This window comes from Penicillium alfredii (genome assembly GCF_028826965.1).
Source record: "Penicillium alfredii strain IBT 34128 chromosome Unknown utg000010l_segment0_segment0, whole genome shotgun sequence".
Lineage (NCBI taxonomy): Eukaryota > Fungi > Ascomycota > Eurotiomycetes > Eurotiales > Aspergillaceae > Penicillium > Penicillium alfredii.
This window is the reverse complement of record NW_026622707.1, coordinates 2,315,526-2,331,957: the sequence shown is the minus strand read 5'-3', so window position 1 is coordinate 2,331,957 and position 16,432 is coordinate 2,315,526. Positions and strand designations below refer to the sequence as shown.

General features: G+C 50.9%; 5 protein-coding genes across 5 annotated transcripts; 3 read left to right on the top strand and 2 right to left on the bottom strand.

The window, feature by feature from the left end:
- Nucleotides 1-46: 46 nt before the first annotated feature.
- On the top strand, nt 47-3,940 carry NUU61_008407 (5-oxoprolinase; the record flags this gene model as incomplete). Its single annotated transcript, XM_056658932.1, has 2 exons — nt 47-2,566; nt 2,615-3,940. 2 exons carry the CDS (start codon nt 47-49, stop codon nt 3,938-3,940), a joined length of 3,846 nt encoding a protein of 1,281 aa, XP_056509225.1.
- Nucleotides 3,941-5,786: 1,846 nt separating this feature from the next.
- On the top strand, nt 5,787-7,653 carry NUU61_008406 (uncharacterized protein; the record flags this gene model as incomplete). The annotated part of the gene is made up of 2 exons (XM_056658931.1): nt 5,787-5,821; nt 5,874-7,653. 2 exons carry the CDS (start codon nt 5,787-5,789, stop codon nt 7,651-7,653), a joined length of 1,815 nt encoding a protein of 604 aa, XP_056509224.1.
- A 668-nt stretch (nt 7,654-8,321) lies between these two features.
- Nucleotides 8,322-8,571, bottom strand: NUU61_008405 (uncharacterized protein; the record flags this gene model as incomplete). The annotated part of the gene is made up of 2 exons (XM_056658930.1): nt 8,322-8,386; nt 8,454-8,571. The coding sequence occupies 2 exons, from the start codon at nt 8,569-8,571 to the stop codon at nt 8,322-8,324; spliced, it is 183 nt and encodes a 60-aa protein (XP_056509223.1).
- A 321-nt stretch (nt 8,572-8,892) lies between these two features.
- NUU61_008404 (glycoside hydrolase family 92 protein) lies at nt 8,893-11,561 on the bottom strand (the record flags this gene model as incomplete). The annotated part of the gene is made up of 6 exons (XM_056658929.1): nt 8,893-9,475; nt 9,537-10,220; nt 10,272-11,098; nt 11,159-11,268; nt 11,319-11,351; nt 11,408-11,561. The coding sequence occupies 6 exons, from the start codon at nt 11,559-11,561 to the stop codon at nt 8,893-8,895; spliced, it is 2,391 nt and encodes a 796-aa protein (XP_056509222.1).
- A 1,864-nt stretch (nt 11,562-13,425) lies between these two features.
- On the top strand, nt 13,426-15,834 carry NUU61_008403 (Zn(II)2Cys6 transcription factor domain-containing protein; the record flags this gene model as incomplete). The annotated part of the gene is made up of 6 exons (XM_056658928.1): nt 13,426-13,482; nt 13,530-13,697; nt 13,751-14,289; nt 14,496-14,834; nt 14,911-15,396; nt 15,441-15,834. The coding sequence occupies 6 exons, from the start codon at nt 13,426-13,428 to the stop codon at nt 15,832-15,834; spliced, it is 1,983 nt and encodes a 660-aa protein (XP_056509221.1).
- Nucleotides 15,835-16,432: the final 598 nt, after the last annotated feature.

The window sequence follows — 16,432 nt, the reverse complement described above, 5'->3', positions numbered from 1 at the left end:
TCGTTTTGATGTTCACTTTTTTCTATTAGATTTCTTTTTTGACACAATGGCAGAATCCGGGAAGATTACCATTTCCATTGACCGTGGGGGCACCTTCACTGATGTCCATGCCATTGTGCCCGGTCGTCCAGACATTATTCTCAAGCTCCTCTCGGTAGACCCATCTCACTATCAAGATGCACCCACCGAGGGTATCCGTCAGATCCTCGAGCGTGCGACGGGAGAGTCACATCCACGGGGTCAACCATTGAAGCTCGACCTCATCGGCTGTCTGCGTATGGGCACCACTGTTGCAACCAATGCCTTACTTGAGCGGAAGGGTGCTCGTTCAGTCCTTTTCACCACGAAGGGATTTCGCGACTTGCTCAAAATTGGCGACCAGTCCCGCCCAGCCATCTTCGACTTATCAATGATCCGTCCGGGAATGCTACCAGAAGGCGTGGTCGAAGTTAATGAGCGAGTGATACCCTGCCACCATGCTGCAGACAGTGGTTGCTTCTCAGATTCTCGAGTTGTGGAGGGAATCACCGGCGAGACGTTCCGCGTGGTGCAGGAATTGGATCTTGCGCAAGTGCGTGCAGAACTTCAGCGCCTCAAAGAGCAAGGATATCAGTCTCTCTCTGTGGCCCTTTTGCATTCATTTGCCTACCCGAACCATGAGCTTCAGATTGGGCGGCTTGCAGAGCAAATGGGGTTCTCTGTCACTCTGTCTTCCAAGCTACAGCCTATGATCAAGATCGTGCCCCGCGGAATGTCGGCCGCGGCCGATGCATACCTCACCCCGGTCATCAAGACCTATATCGACTCCATTTCGTCTAGCTTTGAGGGTGGCTTGGAGAGCCAACAGGACTGTCGGTTTGAGTTCATGCAGTCAGATGGCGGGTTGGTTGATTTCCGCAAGTTCAGTGGGCTGAAGGCGATCCTCTCTGGCCCAGCGGCCGGAGTGGTGGGCTTTGCAGCCACAAGTTGGGATCCTACTGAGCAAACTCCTGTCATCGGCTTCGATATGGGTGGTACATCTACTGACGTGTCACGTTTTGATGGTCACCTGGAACATGTCTTTGGATCGAAAGTCGCTGGCGTCTCGATACAATCACCCCAGCTCGACATCAACACCGTGGCTGCTGGCGGTGGCTCCATTCTTAGCTGGCGCAACGGTCTGTTTTATGTTGGACCTGAGTCGGCAAGCGCACATCCAGGTCCTGCGTGTTATCGGAAAGGTGGTCCCTTGACCGTAACCGATGCCAATCTGTTCCTCGGTCGGCTACTGCCGGAGTATTTCCCACACATTTTTGGACCAAACGAGGATCAACCACTGGACACAGAGGTCACAGCACGGCTTTTCAGTGACCTTACACAGAAGATTAACGTCGAGCGCCGGCATCATTTCCAACAAGAGTACAGTCCAGAGGAGGTTGCGCTCGGGTTCCTCAAAGTTGCAGACGAATCCATGGCCCGGCCAATCCGCAATCTCACTGAAGCCCGTGGATTTGAGACTGCGTCTCATCATCTGGCTTGCTTTGGTGGCGCTGGAGGCCAGCATGCGTGCTCTGTAGCCGCCTCCCTGGGGATTTCCCGCGTTATAATCCACAAATACTCGTCTGTCCTGTCAGCATACGGCTTGGCTTTAGCAGAAGTGGTCAAAGAGTCCCAGGAGCCAGTCTCGTCCGACTATCAATCTTCACACTCGTCTCTGCTCCAACGCTTTAACGAGATAGCCGCCGCAGCTACAGATGAGATGCAAGCACAGGGCTTTCCGTCGAATCAAGTGCGACATGAACAGTATCTTAACATGCGGTACGAGGGTTCGGATACTAGCCTGATGATTCTAAAGCCCGAGGGCTCGTCTGACTTTTTGGATGAATTCCATGTCCGTCATCGCCGCGAGTTCAATTTTATCTCGGAACGACCAGTTCTCGTTGACGACATCCGGGTACGGACCATTGCCTCCTCCAAGGTGCGGACGGAACGGAGCCCATTGAACCAGTTGAAAGAGGCGAGCCTGCGAGATTTGTCGACGGCACCGGCAGATACTAGCTCGGCCTATTTCGATGGCTGCTCAACACGTATTGATACGCCCGTCTACCTCCTGAATCAACTGGAAAAGCACTGCCGCATCACCGGTCCAGCTGTCATCATTGACCAGACCCAAACAATTGTTGTGGCTCCCAATTCCGTGGCAAATTTGCTTGACACCTGCATCGTCATCGATCTGAAAGACGAGCCAACTACCTCGTCTTCGGACCCCAACCAATCATCCGAAATTGATCCTATCCGACTCAGTATTTTTGGGCATCGTTTCATGTCCATTGCCGAACAAATGGGTCGTACGCTGCAAAAGACCTCTGTTTCCACCAACATCAAAGAGCGATTGGACTTCTCGTGTGCTCTTTTCTCTCCCGACGGAGGGCTTGTAGCCAATGCACCCCACGTGCCGGTGCATTTGGGGTCGATGCAATTTGCCGTTCGCTACCAGCATCAAAAATGGCTGGGGAACCTGAAAGACGGCGATGTGTTGGTTGCCAATCACCCCAGCTGTGGCGGTACCCATCTGCCAGATATCACGGTAAGGAATGGTTCTATTTGCAAGTCCTCAAACTCATCGTGCTGTTAGGTCATTACTCCCGTCTTCGATCGTCCTGGTGGCACCGAAATCATGTTCTACGTGGCATCGCGAGGCCACCATGCAGATATTGGCGGTATCTTGCCCGGATCGATGCCTCCCAAGTCAACTGAATTATGGCAGGAGGGTGCTGCTATCGAAGGCGACAAGATCGTCAGTAATGGCGTCTTGGACGAGGCACGTCTGATTGAATTGCTGGTCACCAAGCCTTCGCAGTATCCTGGCTGCGCTGGCGCACGTTGTATTAGCGACAACTTGTCCGACTTGAAAGCCCAAATCGCCGCTAACACCCGCGGGATCAGCTTGATCCAAACACTCTTTGCCGAGTATGGCGTCCAAACGGTGCAGAAGTATATGTATGCCATTCAGGCGACGGCGGAGACTGCGGTCCGCAGTTTGCTGAAGGGACTATATCAAAAGTTTGGTGGAAAGCCATTGGAGGCGGTCGACTACATGGACGATGGCACCCCCATTCGCCTGAAGGTCACCATTGACGGGTCAAACGGGTCGGCCGTCTTTGATTTTGCAGGGACGGGTCCCGAGGTGTACGGCAGCTGGAACGCCCCTATTGCCATCACACACTCCGCCATCATTTATTGTCTGCGATGCATGATCAATGCAGATGTTCCGCTCAACCAGGGATGTCTGGCCCCGATTGACATCCAAGTGCCATCTCCCAGCATTCTCTCGCCGACGAGGACCGCTGCTGTCGTTGGTGGCAACGTGGTGACCTCGCAGCGCATCACAGATGTCGTTCTCAAGGCCTTCCAGGCCTGTGCTGCATCACAGGGCTGCTGCAACAACCTGACGTTCGGCACGAACCCCAAGCTTGATCCAGCCACCGGTGCCGTAGTGATTCCTGGATTTGGGTACTATGAGACCATCGCCGGCGGCAGTGGCGCGGGACCGTCGTGGAAAGGAGAATCTGGGGTACACGTCCATATGACCAACACACGCATTACCGACCCGGAGATTTTGGAAAAGCGGTATCCCACCATGCTCCGCCAGTTTACTCTGCGGGAAGGTTCGGGTGGACGAGGCAAGAATCCGGGAGGCCAAGGAGTGGTGCGCGACATCGAGTTTCTAGCTCCGATGCAGTGCTCAATCCTTTCGGAGCGGCGTGTACACCGACCCTATGGACTTGAGGGTGGCCAGGATGCGCAGCCTGGGCTCAACCAATGGATCACCCGAGATGCGGAGACAGGAGAGGAGCGCCAGATCAACATTGGCGGCAAAAATACCGTGTCGGTGAAAACACACGACCGGGTTGTCATCATGACTGCCGGTGGTGGTGGATGGGGTGCAGTAGAGGCATGAGAGATTCGAGACTATAGAAGCAGGTAATCTTCATTTATGGAGACCCGGGCTTTTCATGTACTCAAATGGTTGTTCTATGTTTACAATGCAATTTCCTATGCAACTGACCGGAACATTTGAGGTCTTCTTGTGGGACACCGTAATGTCAAACAAGAGATCCAGCTCATACATATCTTACTCAAGTTAAGGCACTTGAATTCAAAGCTACCGAGAAACTGTCAATAGATTGACGGCGCAGATAAGTCCGAGGCGCATAATGAGTAGTTTAAAAATATATACTGTGATTGAAAGCGTTCAATGTCGGTTTAGTGTCACACTTGAATATTAATTGCAGAGTCTCAGTGCGGGTCTCCTCAACAGAGGGACTACCACAAGCCTATATATAGTGAGCTGAGAGGTCAAATGTGATTTCTAATATTGGCGTCATTGTCGCAGTCTATCAAGTCATAACGTCGTGGATTCACGTAGAATCCGCATGTCATGGTAGAGGCCCACCACCTTCAAGTTCTAGAAAAGAAGTTCAACACCTTGTCTACGTTTGAAAATGATGTCAAAGGAATGCGGATCATATATTGCCCCATGCCTGGTGACATATGCATTCCATCCACGAGCTCCTATTATATATCCCTTCATCAAAGTGGTGGATCGTAAAGCCCTAGAAAGATCACTTCACTAATATGGTCCAACACAATAATCTCACACACGCCGGTAAAGTTTTCCTTGGTCCGTGCTAATTAATATTTGTATATTGTCGCTAGTTCTTAAATATAAGTCTAAATACACTTTTAGCCCCAGTGTGGCCTGTCCGATGCTCATGTGGAGGCGCCACAATGCCGGGATATATTGTCTCTCGTTATTGACATGCGTTGCCACAGCTCATTTGAGTATACTACTTGGTCCGATGGGGTAAATGGCTAAATCATCGTAGCCACCAGCGATTTAACCAGCCCTGTACGGTGGCGGTACATAATATAGCTCAGAATATGTCTATATCCCACTATACTCTTAGAGGCAACCAAGGCAGCCACAAAATAGTAAGGTTGACGCAATCCAGGTTGGTTGAATACCCAAGATCCGCTACAATTGCACGAGGCTTTCTCATCGAATAGGATTCTCAACACAGGCAAGATAAATACATTCCCAACTACTTGAACTGATTTGGTGGTAATGATAGATAGCCCACTGAGCAAACGTTAGTCACACCATAGACAAAGAACCAACCATGTCGTGGGTAATGACGAGAACTGCTCCTTCAGAAGAGGCTCTAGAGCGAGATCCAAAGCTGCTTCTGTCACCAATGCACCAATATTGCATAGTTTTGGATTTTTATAAAGCTGCGTGGGCAAACCATCACGACACCCTTCAATTTAAGTGTTGTTCTTACTAGATATTAGCCAGATCGTGCAGTGGCTCTCCAAGATATGATCGTGCTTCTCATTGCATTTTTGTAACACATTCACTTCCTTGGTCTTGGTTTTCAAGCTCCAAGGTCATATGTATTACTAGGGCCTTGTGGGAATAGGAGCTTTTACCATCGAGAGCTCTGGATTAAGGCACTGTATATTGTATGCATGCCTCGTTTTTACGGCACCAATCATCCCGTAACATCAGCGAATATTACTAAGCATCACATGCGCCACGGGTTTTTCTCCGACACCAAACGGCGCCAGTGACCCGGTCAGGTTGATGGGCCTTGCGCGTGCTGTGCTTCTGGTTTCGTCCGGGCCGTCATGTTTCTCTGACTTATTTTCTGTCCTTCCGGCTGTTGCTGCTGATTCCGGGACCCCAGCCTCTTAAGTGACCGAAGTATACAGTGAATTGTGTCGACGAACGCTTTCGACACTCCATGGGTCGATCACCCCCCATTGTCTTCATCGCCAGGTAAGCCTGGACTCTTGCAAACCTGTGATGCCTCTTGCACTGACTGTTTTAGGCATGGCGCGCGCCTGGATGCCGCGGATAAGGACTGGCATCTAACCTCCCCCACGCCTTACGATCCTCCTCTCTCCTACGGCGGCTGGCTCCAGTCTCGTGCCCTCGGTGTGCGCATCGCGAGTCTTTTGCGACACCGTGGGTTTACGGGACAGGACCCGGAGGGTGAGCGCAGTCGCCCTCCGACCTCGGACTCCCAGTCGACTCCGAACCCCAGCCCCGCCCCTTCGGACTTGTCCCACCAATACAACATCGTGATCCATACCTCCCCATATCTGCGATGTCTCCAGACAGCCATCGCAGTCAGCTCAGGCATCAAGCAGCATCGGCCGGGTACCGAAACGCCAGAAAAGGCTAGTCCTACTCCCGTGGGTCCTGCAGACGCCGGGGCCCCCGATCCGCGCTGCCTGCTGCGCGTCGACGCGTTTCTGGGCGAGTGGCTGTCTCCCGACTACTTTGATCAAATAACACCGCCGCCTGCCTCTGACCGCATGTTGGCCTCTGCTAAGGCAGAACTTCTCCGCCGCAGCGATGTGGTTTTTGCCGGAGATGGCTCTGGCAAGTCGTCTTCGGGCCATTTCCCGGGAGGCTGGGGCAGCCAATCCTATCCCACATCGCCTACCATTGAAGAAGAGGATCGCTGCTTGCATTCACTTGGATTATCCGCCCAGCAAGGCTCTCGCCAGCGTGCCAGCACGTACGACAACCCTGAGGGTTCCACCCAAACCACCCGCACCAAGAAGATTTTGGGCCGCCTAGACACCAACCTGCCGTCCAGCGTCGACGCTGCCTATGTACCCCCAGCACCTAATTACGCCGTCTCTGCTTCAGACCCCATCCCCGCGGGATACGTCGCTCATGCACGGAACGCATGTACGAAAATCGACTACCAGTGGGACAGCATGCGCAAACCTTACTGGGGAACGGGGGGAGATTACGGCGACGAATGGAGTACTATGCATGAACGCGTCGAGACTGGCTTTCGGCGGATGGTGGAATGGTATCACAAGCACGATCGGTTGGCTTCGACCCAGCATGAAAGCAAGCCGAATGGGGCGAGTACCAACCGCGATGCGGAGACTGTCCTCATTATCATCACGCATGGAGCAGATTGCAATGCCTTGATCAGCTCCCTGAGCGGACGCGCGGTGCTTTTGGATATCGGCACATCCTCCCTCACTATGGCAGTGCGGCGAGACCGAGTTCATGATGCGAGCCTCGGCGAGGATTGTTCTCGGCTTTCCTCCGAGCAGCAGGATAATTGGTCTGTTGCACAGGAATACACCTTACGGCTTGTGGCTTCGACCGATCACCTGCGTGCAGGGGCCAACCCCTCCCAGCTCTCCTCACTGTCATCTCCCTCGGCTCCACAGCCGTTTTCGCACCCCCAAATCTCCACTCACCGGAATCGCCTCGGGCCGCGCCCATCGCTAGCCCAAGGCTCGTTTATAATTGGACCGACGTCAGGCTCAGGTAGCAGTACTCGTGGCTGGACGTTGGCCATGCGGCCGTCGACCTTGGCTAAGGGTACATCCGGACTCTGGGGCTCGAACCCGTCCTCCTCGGACAAGGCCGACGACACAGAGGATGACTTTGTACCCAACTTTGGCGACTCGCGACCAGCCAGTCAAGACTCACCACACCCAGACCGAGCAGATGATCTCTGGTCCAAACAAGTCCCGCAGCGAACACAGTCGCAGCGGGGGCTGTGGGGGAGTGCGAAGTCGTGGGACCGGGATGGATCGAAACGGCGGTGGTCGGTGGCGGAGCAGAAACTGTAATGAGCACAACGATTTAATGACTGCATGTTTTGCATGGCGGGTGTTTCTTTGATTTGTTTCTTTTGGCATGTTTCTTTTCAGTTGTATGTTTTGCCGCAATTCCACTCCTGATTCTCCAGACATCCTCAGGCATCTTGGAGTCGATGGACCCCACATTGATCAAGAGATGTATAGTAGGACCGCGTTTTCTTAGCGCTAACCTTGAGTCAGCTAATCAGGATATTAAAAATTACTACTAAAAACTAATTATAAATAAACTAACCACTGTTAATAGAGATCTCCAAGCAGTGAAAAGAGATATTAGAAAAATACTAATCAACAGGATTAGAAAAGAAACAAAAGAAACAAATATCCAAGGTATCCGAATGATAGTGGTAATAAAATAGGTATTTATACCTTGAATCAAGAATGAAATCTCGTGAATAGGGTAAGATTTAGTTGATAGGGCTTGTAAAATCCAATTTGATCCTCTCCTATAAAAGATATAACAAATTACCGGAACTATTTTTGCTTCTAACAACGAGGGGCTCGGTATACTAGAAAAGATATAGAATGTTATAATATACTTGAAAAGGGCAAATGAGCGATACTTGATATGTCTTGATATGTTACTGAGTCGGCTTGGAGTATATTCATTTAACGCAAGAGTCTCTCCTGGTGCAGCCGTCTCAGTAGTCCGACTGCCAGGTGCGCGTCTTAGATTCTCCTGCACATAAGATCGCCGAGCCGACTCCTTTGGGTTGAAAAGATGGCCTGTCTCTTCCCATCCAGGAGAAAAACTGCCTGGTTAGCATACTGACTTTCGGGCATCGCCCGCTGCAACAGAGCATTGGTGCGTGCAAGCCTGCTTTCCACCTCGGTACTTGGTTGGTTCGTGGAAGCTCGATTCTTCTGACCTTTGATTTCCGCCGGCGGCATTCTTTTGCACGCTGCTTGGCTGTGGGGCGCTGGGTACTTTCCTGCAGATCGCCCCTTTCACTCCAGATGGGTGAATCGGAGGGAGACATTTTTCCCTTGATCTACGTGGGCCTTTTCAGGTGTTGGATTCAGTGTCGAGTTGGCAGTGCGGAGTATGAAGAGCAGCTGGTGCGCTCTACAGGAGACGCGGAGATCGTGCAATCGACACCTTGTTTTGGAGGCATAAATATACTAAACTGGTGGAAATTCAAGAAAGCAATAAGTCAGGGCTACGGAGCACTGATAAAATAACCACGTGTAATGCAAAAATAAAAGAAACTATCAGGTATGATAGTGATTCAAACTCGGCGGCAGATCCTCCAGGTGGGTGCCCCAGTCGCTTTCGCTCGCCCCGAGCTCGAGTTCAAGAAGGCCACCCTCTGCAAAGAAGTCATGGGTGATCCAATTCTGCTTCCATGGGTTGCCGTTGCGCTTGGCACTTTGGATGTAAATTGATCGGTAGCGAGGATCAAAGTTGATGTTGCGGATCGTAGCAACCTTGCCGGTGACACTGTTGCGGATGCTTACTTCTTTGAAATAGGGTGGGGTGATTAAATACACATCTTGTCCGGGAACCGGCCATAGACCCATCATGCTTAGCACCACGAACGATCCCATGGCGCCGCTGTCGTCATTACCGGCGATGCCGGCAACGGTGGTGTTGAATTGTGACGGAATATAGAAATGGCTGCGCCTTGCTGACAGGGCGGGACGTCCAGAGTAATGAAATTGATAGATTGTTAGAAAAGCTTGCTCATCGCCCACGTAAAGAAGGCCAGAATCATGCAAGTAAGTGAGGCGGGATGTGAATGCCTTGGGTCCACCCAGGGTTTTGATAAGAAACCCCATATCATGCGGCGCGTAACTATTGCGAAAAAATTATGTTAGATCATGGACCTAAACATTTTATTTATCAAGCCACTTACAATGTATAAAGCCAAGAACTGCCCTCGTATGTTTCATGCCCATCGGGGTTGAGATAGCACGAAGTGAAGTTCAGCAGAGGACTGCAGAAAATCGGATCTTGGTAGCCCCAGGTGCCGTTTGGATAGCGAGGCTGCAGGAATCCAGTGAAGTTCGTGCTGATACCGCGGATACTGGATGTTTGGTCTGCCTTGAACACATGGGCCCAATTTCCTGAACGCGCCGCGTACTTTTTGTAGTCGTCATGGTGGCCCATTCGCTGCGCCATCTCGGCAATACAGAAGTCATTGTACGCATATTCCACGGTTCGAGAGATGCTGCGAGTGTGGGTGCCAATGCCGTATGGGTCGTAATCATCGGTAGGAATGTAGCCGAGGTTTTTCCAGCTGTGAAGCCCACCGCGACCTTCGACGTTCCAATTTGCAGGCTCGACTTCTGCATCCTTGACGACTGCTTTGTATGCAGTATCCCAGTCAACCCCGGGTACCTTCTTCAAGTATGCATCTGCTACGACCACATCTGCATTCGAGCCCCCTTGGGTGAACCCCTTGCACAGCGACATACGACAATCAGGCAAATAGCCCGTATGCCGGTAGATGTCGATCAGGCTTCGCATCATCAGAGATTGTGACGGCAGGTCAATCAACGTGAGAAGAGGATGGATGCTGCGAAAAGAGTCCCAAATGCTGATCATCATGTTAGTTTGCTATTATTATTGATGTATGGCCTGGCCTCACCAGTAGTAGCTGTCGTAATATGGCTCGTCGCTTTTCCAGAGCGGATTTTCGCCTGTATAGTCTTGCGGGCTTATGAGGGTCCGGTATGCTCCACTCCAAAACACCTTTTGCAGATCTGACGAGACTCCGTCCGCATTCACAGAAATAACATCGAGTTTCTTCCTCCAAGCCGACTCCGCTGCAGAAACTGTGCCTGCAAAGTCGAAATTGGGCTGTTCCCTGTCGGCGTTGGAACATGCCTGCTTGACGCTTATAAAGCTCACTCCGACACGGACCAGAATGCTTTTGTCCTTGGGGCTGTGGAATCTAGCAAATGTGCCAGCAGAAAGAGTGGAAGCCGTGTTAGTCCCGTCGGCATAGAACGACACGGTATCTCGGCTGGTATTGGCACGATTCCTGGCCCAGGTTCCCGTATCGCGAAGCTTGGCGCCCTTGAAATCAACGCAGAAATGGAGATCGTAAGAACCAATCCCAAAACTAGGATTGAAGGTACCATTGCCCATCAGTCGCCCCGTTGAACGGTCGACATCGGCAGTTCCATTCAGCCGGGACTGTGGCAGGTCGATCAGATCCACCAGAATCAAAGGACTCAACGCTTCTGGCGAAGTATCTTCAAACGTAAAGCGATATAGGGCAGACCGATTGGTTGTCGTCATTTCGGCATCCACACCATTCTGCAACGAAATGCCAAAGTACCCAGGACGGGCCACAGGCGATTTCTTTTTCCATGGAACTGCTCTGTCCGACTGCTGCCATTTACATTTGTTGATATCGTCATCCGGGCAGTTTGGGTGCGGGAAAATTGGGAAATTTCCCATTGATGGGGACTATCAAGAGTTAGGGACCAAAGACAACCTTGTCCAAGCTATACCAGGAAAGGCACCTACGCCTCCAGTACCGGAGTCATGCATATGCGAGAAACCTGTGACAACTGTCGTGTCGTAGGCAAAGCCGGCCTGGTTCTCTCCTCGGGTATCTGCTACAGCCTTGGCCATGCCTACTTCTGTAAGTACTGCTAAGACCAGGGGAGGGAATCGGCATATTTACCAAATGGCAATGTTGCGCCAGCAAATACATGACCTACAAAATCTCTGTCAGTTGGCGAATGGAGACCGTATAGTCGGTGAAATCCATACCCCCGTTGGCCGTGCCAATCAGCGGATCAACATAGTTCAACACGTCGAAAGAATCGTCCGAGATCCCAGGGGCGGCTAGAGCTGCCAAGGCATAGATAAAGGTCGTGAAGGTACTCAGTAGCTTTGCTCGAAAGGAAACCGTCTGTGACCACATGGCGAGCAAAGTATGGAATTCCCTCAATCAAGGAATGCAGACCACCAAATCCATTTCGCAGTGATTTGAGGGTTTCGGGGTGTAAATACAAAAGGACGCGTCTTGCACGAGTCTGACTGTCTCTTATTTACCGATCCGCAATCCGCGTGGGGGAGCATTCCATCCATGATCGACGGAGATATCCCTCTTCTGAGAATGAGCGAAGATGCCGACAAACAAACATTGCACCCCAGTGACGTCGCATCGGGTACTCATGTAGTGTAACATCGTGTCAATAAGTAGATGCAGCATACGTTTATTTTCCCCACATCGAAGAACGATGGCCAAGTTAGACTGTTGATCTTTCCCTGGCTCTCGGCATTGGCGAAGAAGCCCCTCCGAATTGCGGGAAACGCGCCATCACCAGACAAGATACTCAAAAGTGGAGAAAGGGTAGAGATGAGAAGCCTCCATGTCTTTTATGTGGCTCTCTTTGCGGTACAGGAAAGAACTGCAAAGCGAGCGAGTCAAGGTGGCACAGTGAGATGCCAGCAACCTGCAGGAATGTTATCCAGAGTAGAATATAGATGAAATATCGTATAAAAGTCCTGGTTAAGTTGAAAGTACCCTCGAGCAATCAAATGAGGTCCAAGACATCTCAGAGATGTCCTGTTTGTATCTGCTGGCGGTCTCAAAAGCCCAGAGGAAATAGCTGCAGAATTTGGAGATTGTCAGCTTCCAGCTTCTGGTTCTTTCTCGAAGTCTTGCCATGGCCCGAAGCGTCGTTCGATGGGACGCGATTTTTTTTTCACCCTCCGGTCCAGCTGATGCCATGAAACCTGGCTGGTACACAAGCACACAAGAATGGGATCCTGGTTGAGATAGATAGCCGTGGATGAGAGGATACATCTTGGAAATCCGAGGTAAATCATCTGGCCCACAGCCATAGCTGGATTCACAGACAGTGTCTGAAATGGGAGCTAATCCACGTAAAAGTCAGGAAATGCTCTAGATAGGACATCCACTTGTCACAGGTGTCTGCCACCTGGGTTTCTGCTGCGTCAGCTGCTTGGATTTGACGAGATGGAGGATCAAGGTGGTGCTCGATCCTAAGCCTTTGTCCTGCAAGATAAACAGCGAGTCTCCTGATGCTACCTGGCCCACCTGACCTACTGACCTAGCAAGGCAAAAATCGTGACAAGACCTACAGCATGTGCCACACCCGATGAACTAATTTGGAAGACGACATTCGAAGCACTATAGCATACGGCTTGCCAGTATCTACACGCAGAGTCAGCACCATCATGAGTTGATAGGGGTTGGCCAACATACTGATCCACCCACGATAAATATGGGCCTGCCCCTGCCCCGAAAAAGTCGTATTCCTTGATGAAGCTTGATGCAGTTGTGTTGGAAAGCTATTTGCTCATGGCCTGTTTCAATGGATGGGTGCAATGTTCTTGTCGGACCTTGGGGTTGACTGTATCTATCAAGCAAAACACCCGTTTGGGATTCCGTAGCATATTTGCTCCAGCCCAATAGAGAACCAAACCCTGGACGCATCAGTTGAAGAGAAAAAGAAGAGAAAGTCACAACAAAGCTATTCTGCCGGGCGGTGTACCGAATTGGGGGAAACCCGTGACTTATGGAATCGTCCAGTTTCTCTTCAAAGCTCTTTTCACTCCCGCACCGGCTACTTCCAGAATTTGGCGTTATATGAATGCCCTTCAGAGAGCTAGTTCCCTGAACTGTGCTATAAGGAAAATGCCAATCATTTGCGGCGTGGTATAGAGGGGTAACGCGAGGATTCACCTGATGACCTCAACACCCGCGCAACATCTCTACTACCTGCCGAGATTCGAAGCATACTCCCTCGGAGCCGACAATGCCTGGGGTTCCCTCGAACAAGGCATGTGAAAGATGCAAGAAGAGGCACCTCAAGGTCCGTTTCCAGCAAGGAACATCGGACTCCACTAAATTGATCACCAGTGTGATGAGACTCGCCCTAACTGCCAGCGATGCACTACGGCGGGCGTGGACTGCCCGGGTTATGTCCAAACCCGCAAATTCATTGATCAGGGGGCGACCGTGAGACGTCGCTATGCTCCATATCAGGACACACATCCCAAGCCCAGTGTCGCAGCCCACACGGGAAAGGTAATTTCGGCTCTACTCCGTCAGACGGATGGAATTGCTCATGTTGAAAATAGACAACACTGCACCATGAGTCAGAATCAATCCAGAATAGAATCTCACAGCCAGGATCCCATGAACAGTGCATTCAAAATTTCTCTGGGGAAGAGAACGATAGCTCAACTCTCCACATGCAGATGGAAGAGACGCGACTAGACGTTACAGACAACCCCGTGATGTCAGCCTCGTCAGATTCCTCGAGCCGACCAGCTATCTCAACACTTTACAATCAACCACCGGTATCCAGTGTATCAGACATTCCATCGACCACAGAGATTAACCGTGATTCTGGCCTCGACGAGGCCAGTGGTTCCACCAGAAGTACCATCCAAAGCTCCGTGTCACCAAACGCCGCGGAGACCATTCCATCATTTGAAAATGCATACGACGTCATTCCAGATAATCGACGCGAATACCGGTTCCCGGTATCTTCAAAGAGTCTGTCTCAGGGAAGTGAAAAGGAAGAAATCCAAGATATCTTTTCGCAACTCATGACAGGAACCGAGCACGAGATTGCTTTTCTCATTCGACATTTTTCTGAGGTTCTAGGGCCCTGGTATGTCAAATTTCTTACTTGATTTAATGCTCAATTCATTGATTTTTTTTTTTTCATCAGGTTGGATCTGTCGGATGCTGGAAAGTTCTTTGCCGTTTATGCTCCCATCCGCGCCATCAATAATGCTTCACTCAAATACGCCATTGCAGCATTGGCAGCAAAGCACCTGGGTCGGATAAAAGGAGCTAAGTCTCCCATGGGGGGAGGGGAATGTTCACGAGTCCCGCGACGATGGAGATGTATCCGAATGCCACTCAAGTCGACTGGTTCCTGAAGGCTGCCAATTACTACTATTTGACCGCTTCTGAGCTGAACAATGCCACCTCTGATGGCTATACGACAGTCTCCAGCTCGGCCGTTTTAGAGCCACCTATTGAGACGGTTTCTCGGTGGTTGCGCTCGCAATCAATCCAGGCTGGTCTCAAGCCGACAAGCACCGACTCTGCTGATATCTCCCTCTTACGGAGAACTGAAGAGATGGTGGTGACAGTGGCGTTATTGACATTTTACCGGCTCTTGGATGCCAATGGAGACGAATGGCATATGTGAGTTCTCCCCGGAATTGTGATGACATATAGACATATCTTGTTCCTGACGAAATCACAACCACCCGTCCTACAGGCATCTATCCGGCATCAGATCCCTTTTTGATTGTCTATTACAAGCGCATGTAGCGCCATCTGCCGTTTTCGCGCATGGAATCCGCGCAGCATTCTGGAACTTTGCTCGACAGGACTATCTTGGTTGTTATTTTACCCGTCTTCCCACCCGCCTCGACCCGGGAAATCTCCCTCTCTGGCGCGCAGCTGGGATATCCATCGACGAACAAGAGGAATTCCATATCATTGCAAACGGGCCAATCTATTCGCCCCAGGAAGACCAAGCAGCCAATGGTCTGATCTGGCTTGTTTCCAAAGTCATCAACTTTCTTGCCAAATCCAAACAGTCGCAGCTTGCGCAATGGGCCGCTGGATTGCCTTCACCAGATATGGGAGGGACATCCGATAACACCGGCCAACCCCGTACCCAAACCCGACCACTTGGCTCAAGCTTTGCGTCGAGTTTCAGGCCTGGTTTGACGCCGTCCCGGAAACCCTCCGGCCCAGCGTGAGGATCGAGCACCCGAGAGATCTCTCTAATCAGTCCGACAGCAACCACCAACTACCATTCCCCGAGGTCTTTCACGGATTAACCACCTGCGCTGTCGCCATGCAGCACTATCATTTTGGGCGGCTTGCGCTACTCCTGAACCGACCGCCGGACGTTGTTAACGCGTCAAGTACGGCCTTTGACCGCCTTCAGGGGTATAGAGAGGTCACAAAGGAGGTCGAGTATCGTAGCCGGGAGGTGTGTGGCATTGCGTTGGGGCGACCACAGGGTGGCGTGCGCATCTACATGATCCCACTGCTATATGCTGTTGGACAGTGTCTGGAGACCCCCGATGAGCACCGAATCATAGTGGACCTTCTGCGAGGCATTGAAGCAGACTTGGGCTGGGCGACTGAATACGCAGTTCAGAAACTGCAGGCTGTTTGGCATCGATGAGTCCTTCGTTATATCCACCTCATGTCATGCAGAGCCTCAATATCCGATTTCAATGTGACTATGACCCAGAATCAAGTTACAACATAGCGACAGTAGCAGAATATTACACAATATCCTCGATTTCAAACAAGGCAAAACACGAACACTGCGGGATTCCGCGCTTGAAGTTCATCGGAACTTAACGCCGAGAATTGGGTCGGTGATTGCACGATGGCATCATGCAAAACACAGTGGTTTTTGGATATGGCCAGTAAGAGATTACAAAAAAAATAAGAAGAAGAGCCGCGAGAAATTCAAATGATTTTATCGGTAGAAACGTCCTCGGTACTAAGAAAAACAATAGCTGAAGCGAATGCAAGGAAGCACTATCAGACTCGTAGCTCAACATAAAATAGCAAAGACAAGAATAAACCAGCTGACTGAAAGCACAGTACATAAACTGAAAACGCTTTCCCTGTCATTCATTCCTTCTTTTTCTTTGGTCGAGGGTCCCCGTTCTCGCAAGCCGTTTTTCAACAGACGAGCTGCACTGCACGCCGCTCTAAAATCTACGAGTATCCGCGTTCTCTTTGAAAAAGCAAATTTTTGAAATCGCCTC